General features: G+C 37.2%; 1 protein-coding gene across 1 annotated transcript in view; it reads left to right on the top strand.

Moving 5' to 3' along the window:
- LOC309817702 (H(+)/Cl(-) exchange transporter 4-like) overlaps positions 1 to 14,091 on the top strand; it is a gene marked incomplete at its 3' end in the record, with an annotated part of 46,375 nt that extends 32,284 nt beyond the window's left edge. Inside the window, exon 5 of the mRNA XM_082646967.1 lies at positions 14,018 to 14,091. Coding sequence (XP_082503093.1) covers positions 14,018 to 14,091 — 74 coding nt within the window. The remainder of the gene's footprint in view (positions 1 to 14,017) is intronic.
- Positions 14,092 to 14,394: the final 303 nt, after the last annotated feature.

Raw genomic sequence — 14,394 nt, 5'->3', positions numbered from 1 at the left:
CTGATTCCTCCAGCTCCATTTTTTTCCTCAAGCTTCGGATATTTGGGGTCTTTTGTGTTTCCAAACGAATTGTAAAATATTTTGTTCATCTTCACTATCATTATTCTGAATTCTTTTCTGGAAGGTTTCCTGTCTCCACTTCATTTCATTGTTTTTCTGGGGTTTTATCTTGTTCTTTCTTCTGGTAAATAGTCCTCTGCCTTTTCATTTTGTCTGTCTTTCTGTGAATGTGGTTTTTGTTCCACAGGCTACAGGATTGTAGTTCTTCTTGCTTCTGCTGTCTGCCCTCTGGTGTATGAGGCTATCTAAGAGGCTTGTGCCAGCTTCCTGATGGGAGGGACTGGTGGGCAGAGCTCAGTAAAACTTTAATCTGTCTGCTGTTGGGTGGGGCTGAGTTCCCTCCCTTGTGGTTGTTTGGCCTGAGGCGACCCAACACTGGAACCTACCTGGGCTCTTTGGTGGCGCTAATGGCGGATTCTGGGAGGGCTCACACCAAGGAGTACATCCCAGAACTTCTGCTGCCAGTGTCCTTGTCCCCATGGTGAACCACAGCCATGCCCCACCTCTGCAGGAGACCCTCCAAAACTAGCAGGTAGGTCTGGTTCAGTCTCCCCTGGGGTCACTGCTCCTTCCCCTGGGTCCCGATGCACACACTACTTTGTGTGTGCCCTCCAAGAGTGGAGTTTCTGTTTTCCCCAGTCCTGTTGAAGTCTTGCAATCAAATCCCACTAGACTTCAGAGTCTGATTCTCTAGGAATTCCTCCTCCCGTTGCCGGACCCCCAGGTTCAGAAGCGTGAAATGGGGCTCAGAACCTTCACTCCAGTGAGTGGACTTCTGTGATATAAGTGATCTCCAGTTTGTGAGTCACCCCAAGTCTTTTTTTTTTTTTTTTTTTTGATTCTTTTCCCATGTAGGCCATTACAGAGTATTGAGTAGTGTTCCCTGTGCAGGTTCTTATTAGTTACCTATTTTATATATAGTGTGTATATGTATGTATAGTGTATAGTGTGTGCATATGTCAATCTCCCAATTTATCCCTCACCTTCTTATCCCCTGGTAACCATAAGTTTGTGTTCTACATCTGTGACTCTACTTCTGTTTTGTAAATAAATTCATTTGTACCTTTCTTTCTTTAGATTCCACATATAAGTGACATCACATGATATTTGTCTTTCTGTGTCTGAGTTATTTCACTCAATATGACAACCTCTAGGTCCATCCATGTTGCTGCAAATGGCATTCTTTTTTTTTTTTCTTTTTTTTTTCTCGCTTTGTTTCTGCAGCACTGGCTACTCCAGCCCACTTGTCTTGGCCAGGCTCCCTAAATTTCAATTTATCCAGGACCCCAGATTCCCACTTTGTGGAAAGGATGCTAGAGAGAGACAGAAATATTTTAAATGGATAAACATTCTAATAATTAAAAATATTCTCTTAGAACTATATTAGTTCTGACATTAATAGCTTTGCTGGAAGACTGCCTTACCTGACTTGCCAAAATGTGCTAGTGCCACTGTCATTATGCCATTCATTAGTCAGCCTCCTTTGTGATGCATGTGTACTCCAAAGATTAATCATGAATCCAGAAAGGAAACAACCTTTCTAAGGAGATAACACAATATGCAACTAGTGGTACATAAAAATATAAACATTAGAAGCTAAAGCCTGAAAATTCTAGTAAGGAAATAAATGGTTCGTATTTGCCCTTTTACTTAGTTAAATTGTTAGAAGTATCACTGGAATATTAATTAAGTGATAGTAGTCTATTAATCTAAAGTGATAGAAGGTATATTGCATTAACAAACAACTAAAATTTAAAAAAAGAAGTTAGTGGATTTTATATTAGAATTTGTACAGTAGATTTTTATACTTCTAATATGTTGGCAAACATTTTTCTATTTTGGATAAATTATAAATGGATTTATTTACATTTTGGAAATATTATGCACATTTTTGGGTACAGTCAACACACACAGGCAAACACATGCATACATGCACACACATACGCATATACAGAAAAGCTCAATTTTCTGACCACCAGATACCAGGGTTTCATAAATTTTAATTTAAAAACCCTTAACCAGAGTTGACATCCATTTAGCAAAAAGTATTTTAAATTCAGATTTTATACTTCCATGGTGCAGTTACAATAATATACTATAAGTTTCTGAAGAAAACTGTGAACATATTTGCTTATGTTGCACATTGTCTAATCTCTTTCTAAATAAAATGGAGACAACTTTCTCTCCTGTCTGGTAATGTCAAAGTGCAAGCAAATTAAAGAGGCATTGGAAAGAGACTTGGAAAATATTAGTAGACTAGGATAGAGCACCTAGAGCATTCCGAAGTTGTAATTCCTGTAAAGAAAATATTTTGCCACGCTAATTCATCTGTGCTGAGAGGACTACTAGGAGTACTGAAAGACAAAAAGGAAGAGAGGTATTTCATTCTTTTTGTTTTAAATTTTTATTTCTAATTCAGAGACTTTATCACTTAAAAATAAACAGCTAATAAAGTACCAAACTGCAGCAGGTATGACTCTAAACAAGAAGGAATATAAAAACTAAACAGCAGAGCTGCAAATCAAAAATAATTAAATGTAAGAAGTCATCCAGAGGGAATTTCCAGAAGCCCATAAAAAGGGAAAATCTGCTCACAACTAGAAAAGGGAGGAAGGGTTATAAATAAGAACAGGCAAAAGCCAAACTATTGACTGAATTGCAAGAAAATAAAACCCCAAATTTAAAAAGAAGAGGCCACTTTATGATAGAAATACAGGACATTTGGCTAAAAGAATACTATTCCATTGAAAGAAAATTGTATTAGGTACGGTGTACATACATCAGCGTCTTTGAGAATCTTTCTCCATCCTCTTGCTATCTTTCCAAGGCCACCAGACCCCTGCAGTGACCCCATGTTGTTTATGAGGCCAGGTCTTTCATCCCATTGCCTTCTGTCTTTACCAAAGTGGATCTCAACAATCCAACCAGAGTCAATGTGCCATCAGAGATGACTGCAAGAACTCCTCTTGTCCCTACACTTAATATTCATCCCCAGGAGGCTAAGGAAGTAGAGTTTTTTCCTTCTTTCCAGAGCCACCTTCTCCACAGCACAAGGGATCTGTGATCAGGGTCAGGATACTGGGAAGCCCACAGTTGCCAGAGGGGTCAGCTGAAATAGTACTATTTCAGCTTATTTGTGAGACACATGGCTGAGAGAATCTTCGCCAGAATTCAGTGGTGTTGAATCTTTTTCCTGTTCACATAGTGCTGGAAAGACTCACATGTAACAAAGATGATTTCATGCATTCAATGTACAAAACTTAATTTCTGAATAGAATATATTTCCATGCATTCTATCCTGGTAGTCCTGTTAGTCACAAAGGAAGGAAATTGCCTGTCACAGGTCTCTTGGGACAGAATCACTTGCCTGTCTCTCCTCAACTCACTGTCCACAGAGCAGCCAAAGTTATCATTTTTTCCCTTTTTTTGTTTTTCTTTTTTTTTTTTCCATGAAATCTGCTTGTGGCACTCACTTGATTAAAAGCTTCTTGAGTTAGTTCATTTTCTATACTATGTAGTCCAGGTTTTCACCACCTGGTCTCTTTGAGAGATCTTTCCTGATTTCCCAGGAAAAATGTACTGCTTCCAGGATCATTGTCTTCTTTCCTATACTATATACCACGTAGTTGTATAATGTCCTGCTTCCCTATCTGCTCTGTTTCTGCCATTCTACTCTGAGTTCCTGTTTTTCACTTTTTTCTCTCATACTCAGCACTTTATGGAAACCAAGTGCTAAGTTATTAGTTGTCACAGGTGGAATGAGTGAATGAGTCAGTGAGTAAAGGGAAAAGCCTATCTCTGACTGGGGCTTGGCTCTGCCTACAGCCTTTAGTTCCTTCCAGTCTCTGGTTCCTCCTAGTGTAACTGGATTGGATAAAGCACCACTCTTAAACTTGGAGTATGTGGCCACAAACACTAGGTCCATTATATTTCTCATGAATATTATATTTTGTCTTCTCAGGGCCTGTTTTCCAACGTACAATATGAATGATTTCCTAGAGAAATGACAGCAACAAAGACGTAATGCAGCCAAAAATAAAATAAGGCAATGCTTTGTTCTGTGGCTTTAGCATTTCCTTTACTTTGTAGAACTGTAGGATGACTTATTGTAGGGGAGAGAAACAGTAGAATGGGTCAAGTTGCTTGAATTGAAATGAGCAATGTAAACAAGACAAATATAATCATGCATTAAACCTTTTCTTTCCTTGAATACCTACTGTTGTTTCTTTTTTCTTTTTTGTGGTACGCGGGCCTCTCACTGTTGTGGCCTCTCCCGTTGCGGAGCACAGGCTCCGGACACGCAGGCTCAGTGGCCATGGCTCACGGGCCCAGCCGCTCCGCAGCATGTGGGATCTTCCCGGACCGGGGCATGTACTCGTGTCCCCTGCATTGGCAGGCGAACTCTCAACCACTGTGCCACCAGGGAAGCCCTGTTGTTTCTTATATGTTTCTTTTTCTTTTGTACACATGTATCATTAATGATTCCCTAGTTTTAATGAGTAAACATTTCTAAATATGTCTGCCATTTCAGTAAACTTAATTAAATTTCTGCTGGAAGATTTAATAATACATTTTCTGAGTCATAGATGATATCAGATTTTTATGTTTCCTTCAAATACTGTCTTCAAAATATAGCAACATGAAATAGAATGTGGATATTTTACATGGATAAGGAGTTACAAAAAGCATTCCAGGCAAGCAGAAAAGCATGGGCTCAGAAGCAGTATGGCACAGTGTGATTACAAGGCAACAAAGAACCCACAGGCAAGAGTGGGATGAGCAAAAGGATGGGGGAAGGAAAAATAGAGGGATGAAGGCATTACAGAAAGAATAGATTACACTGAACAGTTTAGGCAGAGGGGTGACATAGTGAAAGGACCTGTACATTAAGTCTCATAACGCGCAGATGTGATAGGTAAGCAAAGCAGCTCAGAACTACGCCATTAACCTGGGCACATCCCGAGGACAACTTGGACTGAACTATGGAAGTGCCACGTAAAACAGTGACTGATGAGGGTGATTTGTCTGTTTTCAGAAATAAGAAATCTTGGTAACTATTTTAGCAAAGGTAGAAGAAGAGAGATAAATCAAATCAACTGTAAGTTTTCCAGCCTACTTAAACGAGAGTGGTAATGACATACATACAGACAAAGGCACTGGGTATAAATGGAGGTGCATCAAATACACACTTTTTAAAAAGATATTTGTATTCTCCATTTTCATTTGTGGCAGTTTTCATACCTCTCTATCTTCCACGTAAGACAGCATTTATTATCTTTCATAGAAACACCTATGCTAACATGTATTAATGTAGGAAGTATTCTAAGTGATTTACAAATTTTGATTTGATTTGTCCTTGCAATATAAGATAGTTCTGAAATTATTATTACAAAATTTTACAGATTAGAAAGCTGAAGTACAGAGAAAAAACAAGGTCACAAAGCTTATAAGTTCTGAGGACAGTTTTTGAACCCAAGTGGCTTCTGCTCTTATGTTCTGGTATCTATGGCTTCCTTCCTCCCAAATAGCCAGTTTAGGATATTCAAGTTGCATTTGTTCTACCTTTTTTAACTCTTACCTCCTCCATTTTTTCTTAAAATTCAGATCCTCTTCATTTTCTACTCATCCTGTTACAATAGCAGCCTTACAGCTGGCCTTATTATCCACACCCTTCCTAGTTTAAAGAATCTTCTATTTGGGAAAACTAATTATGCTCCACTATCACACTGAAAAACTTTCAGTGGTGGGTTGGGGTGAAGGTGAGATAGGTGAAGGGGATTGAGGTACAAACCCCTAGCCATGGGGATGCAATATACAGCATAACGAATGTGGTCAATAATGTTGTAATAAGTTTGTATGGGAACAGATGGTTACTAGACTTATCATGACAATCGTTTCATAAGGTATGCAAATGTTAATTCACTATGTAGTACATCTGACGCTAACATAATATTGTACATCAACTTTATTTTCTTATTTTTTTATTTTTATTATTTTTACATTTCTATTGGAGTATAATTGCTTTACAATGGTGTGTTAGTTTCTGCTTTATAACAAAGTGAATCAGTTATACATATACATGTGTTCCCATATCTCTTCCCTCTTGCGTCTCCCTCCCTCCCACCCTCTCTATTCCACCCCTCCAGGCGGTCACAAAGCACCGAACTGATCTCCCTGTGCTATGCGGCTGCTTCCCACTATGTACATCAACTTTATTTCAATTAAAACAAAACTTTCAATCATATCCAATAACGTTTGATATGAAGTCAAAATAAGCATAGAAGGTAAGACCATTTACAATCTGATGAGTGAATTTATATCTGACTTCATTTCTCCAAACTCTGCTCAACAAATCTGCTCTCCAAACAGAGTCTCACTGACACCCTGAGCTCTGCCTTATGTTTCATGTCTCTTGGCTTTTGCATACACTATTTCAACTGAAAAGGAAATTTCCATGGCTAACCAGAAAACCCGTGATCAGCTTTCACACTTGTAGATCATGCTGTGTTTTGGCCAACAACTCTCTGGGTCTGATTTCGTTTTGTTTTTAACATGCACTTGGATTCTTGGTTGCCATGCCATGCCTGTACAATTGAATGTACTGCCCCAATTCAGGAGTGAGAGCTTTACACAACCTTAGTGTCCTGGCTTCATGTTTTTGAGTCAAGCCAGAATAATCTTCTCACATCCCTCAGCTCTTTGTCATCTTTGTGGTTTCTCTCTTTGTACGTAAATATATGACTCTTGCATAAACTCCTGAAATCCCCCTGGCCTCAGAGAGCTTTCTAAGCCTCTGGTCTCTCCTCCCAAATCGAAATGTCCAAGCCTTCAATCTTCAGAGCTTTTTGTTTGCTATGTAACAATGAGCAGTATTTTGCTAAAAAGATGAACAAATCACAGCTACTGTGTGTATTAGAAATATGCTGTTTCCTCCAGTTTGAATATCTGCTTAATTCATCTAAAATGTGGAGCTCATTGCAAAGGCCTCTGAGGAGGTAGGATGCTCTCAGTCGTTTTGTTCTGTTGCAGCAGAGATGTTGTGCAGGGTAACTTTTGAAATTTTGTTGATGACAGCAAACCAACAGGTTTTAGATAAAGCAAGCTCAAGAATCAGTGAAAGATTTATTTAAAATTTAGAACTAGTGAAAGAGAAAGTTCACACTGAATGAAATAATTTATGATAAGAATAAATTGAATAAAATGATGAACATAAATAAATCCAATTTGTTAGCTAAATTAAACATCACTTTTTCTCTTCTTTTGCCCCAGAACATCCTGTTTGAGTTTTCTTAATTATTGTCTAATTATAAATTAGAACAAATTGACAAAGATTACTATTTTTATTTTTTTTAATGTTTACAAGAGATGAAGATAAATGTGAAATAGCCACATCCAATAGTTTCCTTTGACATGTGGTGTGAGAAGATACAAGAGCCAGAAAATAAAACTGCATTCAAACTGCATACATGAGCCAGAATATAAAACTGCATATAGAACTGCATTCAAAACTGAATCTCTGGAGGACACAGCTGAGGATGGAGTGTTAAAACTTATCAAATTCTTTGAAACTACATAATTTACACAATTTGGATGAGCAGGGAATTAAATTGCATATCACCTTAAGATAATAAGTATTATGGCATAATAATATAAATTATCATACATATTTGGCCTAAGGTCATTATTAAGATCAACTTCATTCTGTAATTTACATTTTTCAGCCCATGGCTGGTCACCAAAAAGAGAAACCTACTCCAATTAATTGCAGTAAAAGAGTTTAGTAAAGATAGACCGACACCTGGAAAAGAGGAGCAGTCAGGCATAAGGTCAGAGGAGGTAAGATGGCCTAGGGACCTCTGTATCTGCCGAAGAGCACCGTCACCCCAGAGCTCACCTACTCACTCAGAATCTCCACGTGCCAGTACTGCTTCAGGGTTTCCACAGCCTCCTCTACCAAGATGCTGGTCAACTCTAGTTTCAACCCAGCATGCATTTAGCTCAAGTATCTACCAGCATCTGACTAAACACACACTACCTGTCTTAATTCTAGAGGGTCAAGAAAATGATAATGGCATTGCTGGCTTAGAATTCAGGGTGCAATCGGTTAGTGCAGTGACCCTGAGTCAGAGGAGTTTTCTTAGGAAGAGGGTTAATGCTAAAGTATATTAACCTATATGTAAGCCACATAGCTATTGTTATTAAATAACCTTTTTATAAAAATTAATTATATGTTATGTTGTAATTTTGTCTATTACAATGAATGGATATATGGTATCTACATGTACTTTAGAAATTGATTTGTAAGGTTATGGGCCCGTAAGGAGAGTTTTATTTATTTATTTAAACATTTTATTGTAGTATAATTGCTTTACAATGGTGTGTTAGTTTCTGATTTACAACAAAGTGAATCAGCTATATATATACATATATCCCCATAGATCCTCCCTCTTGGGCCTCCCTTCCACCCTCCCTATCCCACCTCTCTAGGTGGCCACAAAGCACCAAGTTGATCTCCCTGTGCAATGTGGCTGCTTCCCACTAGTTAGCTATTTTACATTTGGTGGTGTATATATGTCCATGCCACTCTCTCTTTGATTTCTTCAGTGATCCCTTCGTTATTAAGTACTGTATTGTTTAGACTCCGTGTGTTTGTATTTTTTACAGATTTTTTCTAGTAATTGATATTTAGTCTCATAGCAATGTGGTCAGAAAAGAAACTTGATATGATTTGAATTTTCTTAAATTTATCAAGGCTTGATTTGTGACCAAAGATATGATCTATCCTGGACAATGTTTCATGAGCACTTGAGAAGAAAGTGTATTCTGTTGTTTTTGGATGGAAGGTCCTATAAATATTAAGTCCATCTTGTTTAATGTATCATTTAAAGCTTGTGTTTCCTTATTTATTTTCATTTTAGATGACCTGTCCATTAGTGAAAGTGGGGTGTTAAAGTCTCCTACTATGATTGTGTTACTGTTGATTTCCCCTTTTATGGCTGTTAGCATTTGCCTTATGTATTGAGGTTCTCCTATGTTGGGTGCATAAATATTTACAATTGTTATATCTTCTTCGTGGATTGATCCATTGATCATTATGTAGTGTCCTTCTTTGTCTCTTGTAATAGTCTTTGTTTTAAAGTCTATTTTGTCTGATATGAGAATTGCTACTCCAGCTTTCTTTTGGTTTCCATTTGCATGGAATATCTTTTTCCATCCCCTCACTTTCAGTCTGTATGTGTCCCTAGGTCTGAAGTGGGTCACGTGTAGTCAGTATATATACAGGTCTTGTTTTTGTATCCATTCAGCCAGTCTATGTCTTTTGATTGGAGCATTTAATCCATTTACATTTAAGGTTGTTATTGATATGTATGTTCCTATTACTATTTTCTTAATCATTTTGGGATTGTTATTGTAGTTCTTTTTCTTCTCTTTTGTTTCCTAGAGAAGTTCCTTAGCACTTGTTGTAAAGCTGGTTTTCTGTTGCTGAATTCTCTTAGCGATTACTAGTCTGTAAATGTTTTAATTTCTCTGTCAAATCTCAATGAGATCCTTGCTGGGTAGAGTAATTTTGGTTGTAAGTTTTTCCCTTCATTGCTTTAAATATGTCCTGCCATTCCTTCCTAGCTTGAAGAGTTTCTGCTGAAAGATCAGCTGTTAACCTCAAGTGCATTCCCTTGTATGTTATTTGTTGTTTTCCCTTGCTGCTTTTAATATTTTTTATTTGTATTTAAATTTTGATATTTTGATTAATGTGTGTCTTGCCATGTTTCTCCTTGGATTTATCCTGTATGGGACTCTCTGTGCTTCCGAGACTTGATTGACTATTTCCTTTCCCATATTAGGGAAGTTTTCATCTATAATCTCTTCAAATGTTTTCTCAGTCCCTTTCTTTTGCTCTTCTTCTTCTGGGACCCCTATAATTCGAATGTTGTTGTGTTTAATGTTGTCCCAGAGGTCTCTGAGACTGTCCTCAATTCTTTTCATTCTTTTTTATTTATTCTGCTCTGTAGTGGTTATTTCCACTCTTTTATCTTCCAGGTCAATTATCCGTTCTTCTGCCTCAGTTATTCTGCTATTGATTCATTCTAAAGAATTTTAAATTTCATTTATTGGTTTCATATCATGGTTTGTCTGCTCTTTATTTCTTCTGGGTTCGTGTTAAACGTTTCTTGTATTTTCTCCATTCTATTTCCAAGATTTTGGATCATCTTTACTATCATTTCTTAGAATTCTTTTTCAGGTAGACTGCCTATTTCCTCTTCATTTGTTTGGTCTGGTGTGTTTTTACTTCACTTCTTCATCTGCTTTGCATTTCTGTGTCTTCCTATTTTGCTTAACTTACTGTGTTTGGGGTCTCCTTTTTGCAGGCTGCAGATTCATAGTTCCTGTTGTTTCTGGTGTCTGCCCCCAGTGACTAAGGTTGGTTCAGTGGGTTGTGTAGGTTTCCTAGTGGAGGAGACTGGTGCCTGTGTTCTGGTGGATGAGGTTAGATCTTGTCTTTCTGGTGGGCAGGACCACGTCCGGTGGTGTGTTTTAGGGTGTCTCTAGCCTTATTATGATTTTAGGCAGCCTCTCAGCTAATGGGTGAGGTTGTGTTCCTGTCTTGCTAGTTGTTTGGCATAGAGTGTCTAGCACTGTAGTTTGCTGGTCATTGACTGGAGCTGGGTCTTAGCATTGAGATGGAGATCTCTGTGAGAGCTTTCACTGTTTGATATTATGTGGAGCTGGGAGGTCTCTGGTGGACTAGTGTCCTGAACTTAGCTCTCCCACCTCAGAGGCACAGGCCTGACACCCAGCCAGAACATAAGACCCTGTCAGCCACACAACTCAGAAGATAAGGGAGAAAAAAAGTAAGTAAGAAAGAAAAACTTTTGGGAAGTCTGAGGTCTTCTGCCAGCATTCAGTAGGTGTTCTGTAGGAATTGTTCCACAAGTGGATGTATTTCTGATGTATTTGTGGGGAGGAAGGTGATCTGCACGTCATACTCCTCTGACATCTTGAAGGTCTCTCTCCCTGCTAGTTTTGGAGGGTCTCCTGCAGAGGCAGGGTGTGACTGTGGCTCACCATGAAGACAAGGACACAGGCAGCAGAAGTCCTCAAGTTTTATTTTTAACGTCTGTCAATAAATGTTATGAATAAGATATAGAATGCATACACTACTCATACGCACACCAAAATGTATCCATTTCCTTTAAAGACAATGAGCAGTCAACAGAGGATGGTAGATCGCCTTTCCATTTATGAGTATCAGAATTCTATTGATTGCAACAAACAGATGATAAGTAAACTGACACCTGGTTAGAATTGTAGATTATAGATAGTTCATGTATCACAGAGGCACAGCTTGACCTTGGAAGAAAGGTTGAGATAAGGATGTGGAATAAAAGAAATATTATCTAGTGTTTTTATGATATTAGTATTCTGAACATGTTACTCTTATTATTTGAACTATTCTTATGTTATTTTACACATTCTTATAACCAATAATATTAATATTTTAAGCCCAACTCTTCTGTACAAAAATACATTAGGTAGCTACAGAATTGGAAAAGGGCTTTATGATTTTTTATGGCCTTAGTATCTTTGTCTCGCAGGTTGGGTTGCCTGAGAAGCAGACTCTATAAGGAGATGGTTGTGCAGGAGGTTTATTAGGGGGTGATAGTAAGATCAACACCTTCCAAAGGCAAGTAGGACTAAACAAAGGGAAAAAAGTTGAGCCATTATGTGGTCTCAGTGGAAGCCCCTGCCAAAAATATGGGAAATTCTGAAGCTGGAATAACACTTCAAAATCATACCCACTTGTGCTAGATGACTGGGTCAGTCCATCTATGATGACTTTGTATAAACATTAGAAAGGAAGGGGTGTTGACAAATAAAGACTTCAGTGAATGAGTGTTGACCTGGGACTGAGACCTGACCTTGGCTAATGCAGCTCTGCCATACGTGTGGGAAGCTGAGAGCTGAGGCCTTTTTGTAGCAGCACTTGCAGCAGCTGTAGAAGTCTGATTTTTATTCCTGAAGGGGGATCTGGGAAGCATACAATGACCACCATACTAATTCCTCCAAAATTATTAATGGCAACTGCTAAGGTCTCAAGTAATAAAAATCAATCCCAAAATTATAAACATATTTTAAGTTTCACCTTATTTGTAATTGTCAGTGATATACTTGTTACCCGTGTTATATAAATCTAGTAGTTCAATAATTTTGAATTTATATCCCAAATGGTTTATATTACATAAATTCATTAAAATAAATGCTCTAGGTCTCTTTTGTTTAATAGGACACTTGCAAAATATTATTAATTTTGAGGGACCACAATTTTCCTCCATCATAGCACTTATCTATTTACTCTTTGATAAATTCCCAGCAACAACAAATTTACATATGCTCCAGGTACAACAAAATATCCAAGTTATAAATATGAAGCTGCATTTAAGCTAGCATCCATGCCTTGGTTAAGTTTTGCAGCTTTAAAAGTAGGCTTAGAATTTGTATTGGAATGATTTTATTTTTCCTTGCTAATCAAATGCCCTGATTTTAAAAGGTTTAATCACACATTCAAACAATGTGTATTTCTCAGAAAAGGAATTGCCTAGACATGGCAAAGTTGAACTGTGTCAACTAAGTACCAATGGTTGTTAAAATATCTTCATCATGTATATCACAAGTGGACTGTGATGTTAAGTTTATTATATTGATTAGCCACAGATTGTTGTTTACAGAAGTGAGTTTCTCCTAGGAGTGAGTTAGTGGAACATGCATAAATATTTTTAAGTCAAAGCAGAGTGAGTTCGATTGTTACTGCAAGAGCCTTAAATAGATTATTTTACATTCTCAGAGCATGCATCCGAAAGAAAACTGTTTTGGAAAACTGAGGTGATAGAGTCAAGATGATGGACTAAATTGGCCATGGCAAGGTTTAGTCACTGTTTTGTCTATTTTTATTATTGATTGCATAACAATGATTACAATAACTGTGTAGAGCTTCAATTTGCTTACTAAGGTGGCTAAGAGACTGACATTGGCAGAATTTTTTTTATGTGGCTTGCTTAAGCAGACCTTATTTCTCATTATTTTAGGACAATGTCAAAAACAAAAGCTAATTTTTCCCCATCTTAAATTCTAAATTAAATTCTATATTTTAACTTTTTATATATTCATTCATTGCTTGGAAATTTAGAAAAAACCAGACACTGATATCTTATGATTGAGTGCATTGTTTTCCAAGAAAATAATAAGTAGCACAGTGGCATGTTTGTTTGTTTGCTTCTAAACAATACCAAACAGTATCCATATTAACAATTCACTAATTTTCAAAATACCCATCTTTTATTTATATATCTCTTTTTCTTAAAAGACAGTGAATGTTTAAGTCTTACATTAGGAGTAAATCCACTTCAGGTAAAATGGTCCCTGCTATTGATGGCTTTCTTTCAACCTGTGCAGAATTCCAGCAGAAACATTGTAACATTAATTGATCCATTAACAGTCTTTGAAATGATGAAAAAAGTCCAATTTGGTTAAAACTAAATAAGCTTAAAGTAGATCTGTGATATTTCTGCACCACAGGAATTTTAAATTATTGCAAGAACAAAAGTAGGCAGGACTATTCTTAGAGTAGACCAAAGCCTGATTTCTCATGACATAAATCTGAGCTGCAATGTAAGTTCTCAATGGTCTGTTACTGCTTTTAGATGCACTTCACATCCTTCCTCTTGCTACAATAGGTCAGAACATAAATATGGATTGCTGATATTTTATTATCAAAAACTTAAAAATTCATTTAAGATATTTCATTCTGTCAAAATAAAACATATATGTTCTGTCAAAACTGTTATTTTTCCTTTGTTAGGTATTTTACTTAATTCAATAGCCAATGTGAAATAATTTTACAAAGTGAGCCAATTGCTTTAGGTACCTGTAAAAACATTTTGCAGTTAAATTCTCCTGGCAGGAACACTAAGCGCTTCAAAGACAGATAGTCGTTGGGATGTGTTTTCTAAGGCTGAGGAAACTGGCTTGATTTGAAGAAAAAAAAAATTCCAGTTCAAATCATCCTTTCAAAGTTTTATGTTATAAAACTCTAGGGGGTCTGAATCAAGGATTACTCATTCTTGTGTGAACCTGATGATGCTTCTTGAGAAAAATCTTGTTTTTAAGCTTTTATAAAACTGTTTCTATGGAATCTAAGTGTTACAATGAATGTTAATAAGAGTTTCTCAGAAAGAGTTCACTGGACTTATAGGTAACTCCCCCAGCCAGGTATTTGGGATCAAGGCCACCAGTTTGGCTTTCTAATTCTTGTAATCCATGTCCAACTGTTTGTTTGGT

Source organism: Grampus griseus (assembly GCF_964374135.1).
Source record: "Grampus griseus genome assembly, chromosome: Y".
In the NCBI taxonomy this organism is placed as follows: Eukaryota; Metazoa; Chordata; class Mammalia; order Artiodactyla; family Delphinidae; genus Grampus; species Grampus griseus.
The sequence above is the reverse complement of the archived record's forward strand: the minus strand, read 5'-3'. Positions and strand labels throughout refer to the sequence as shown.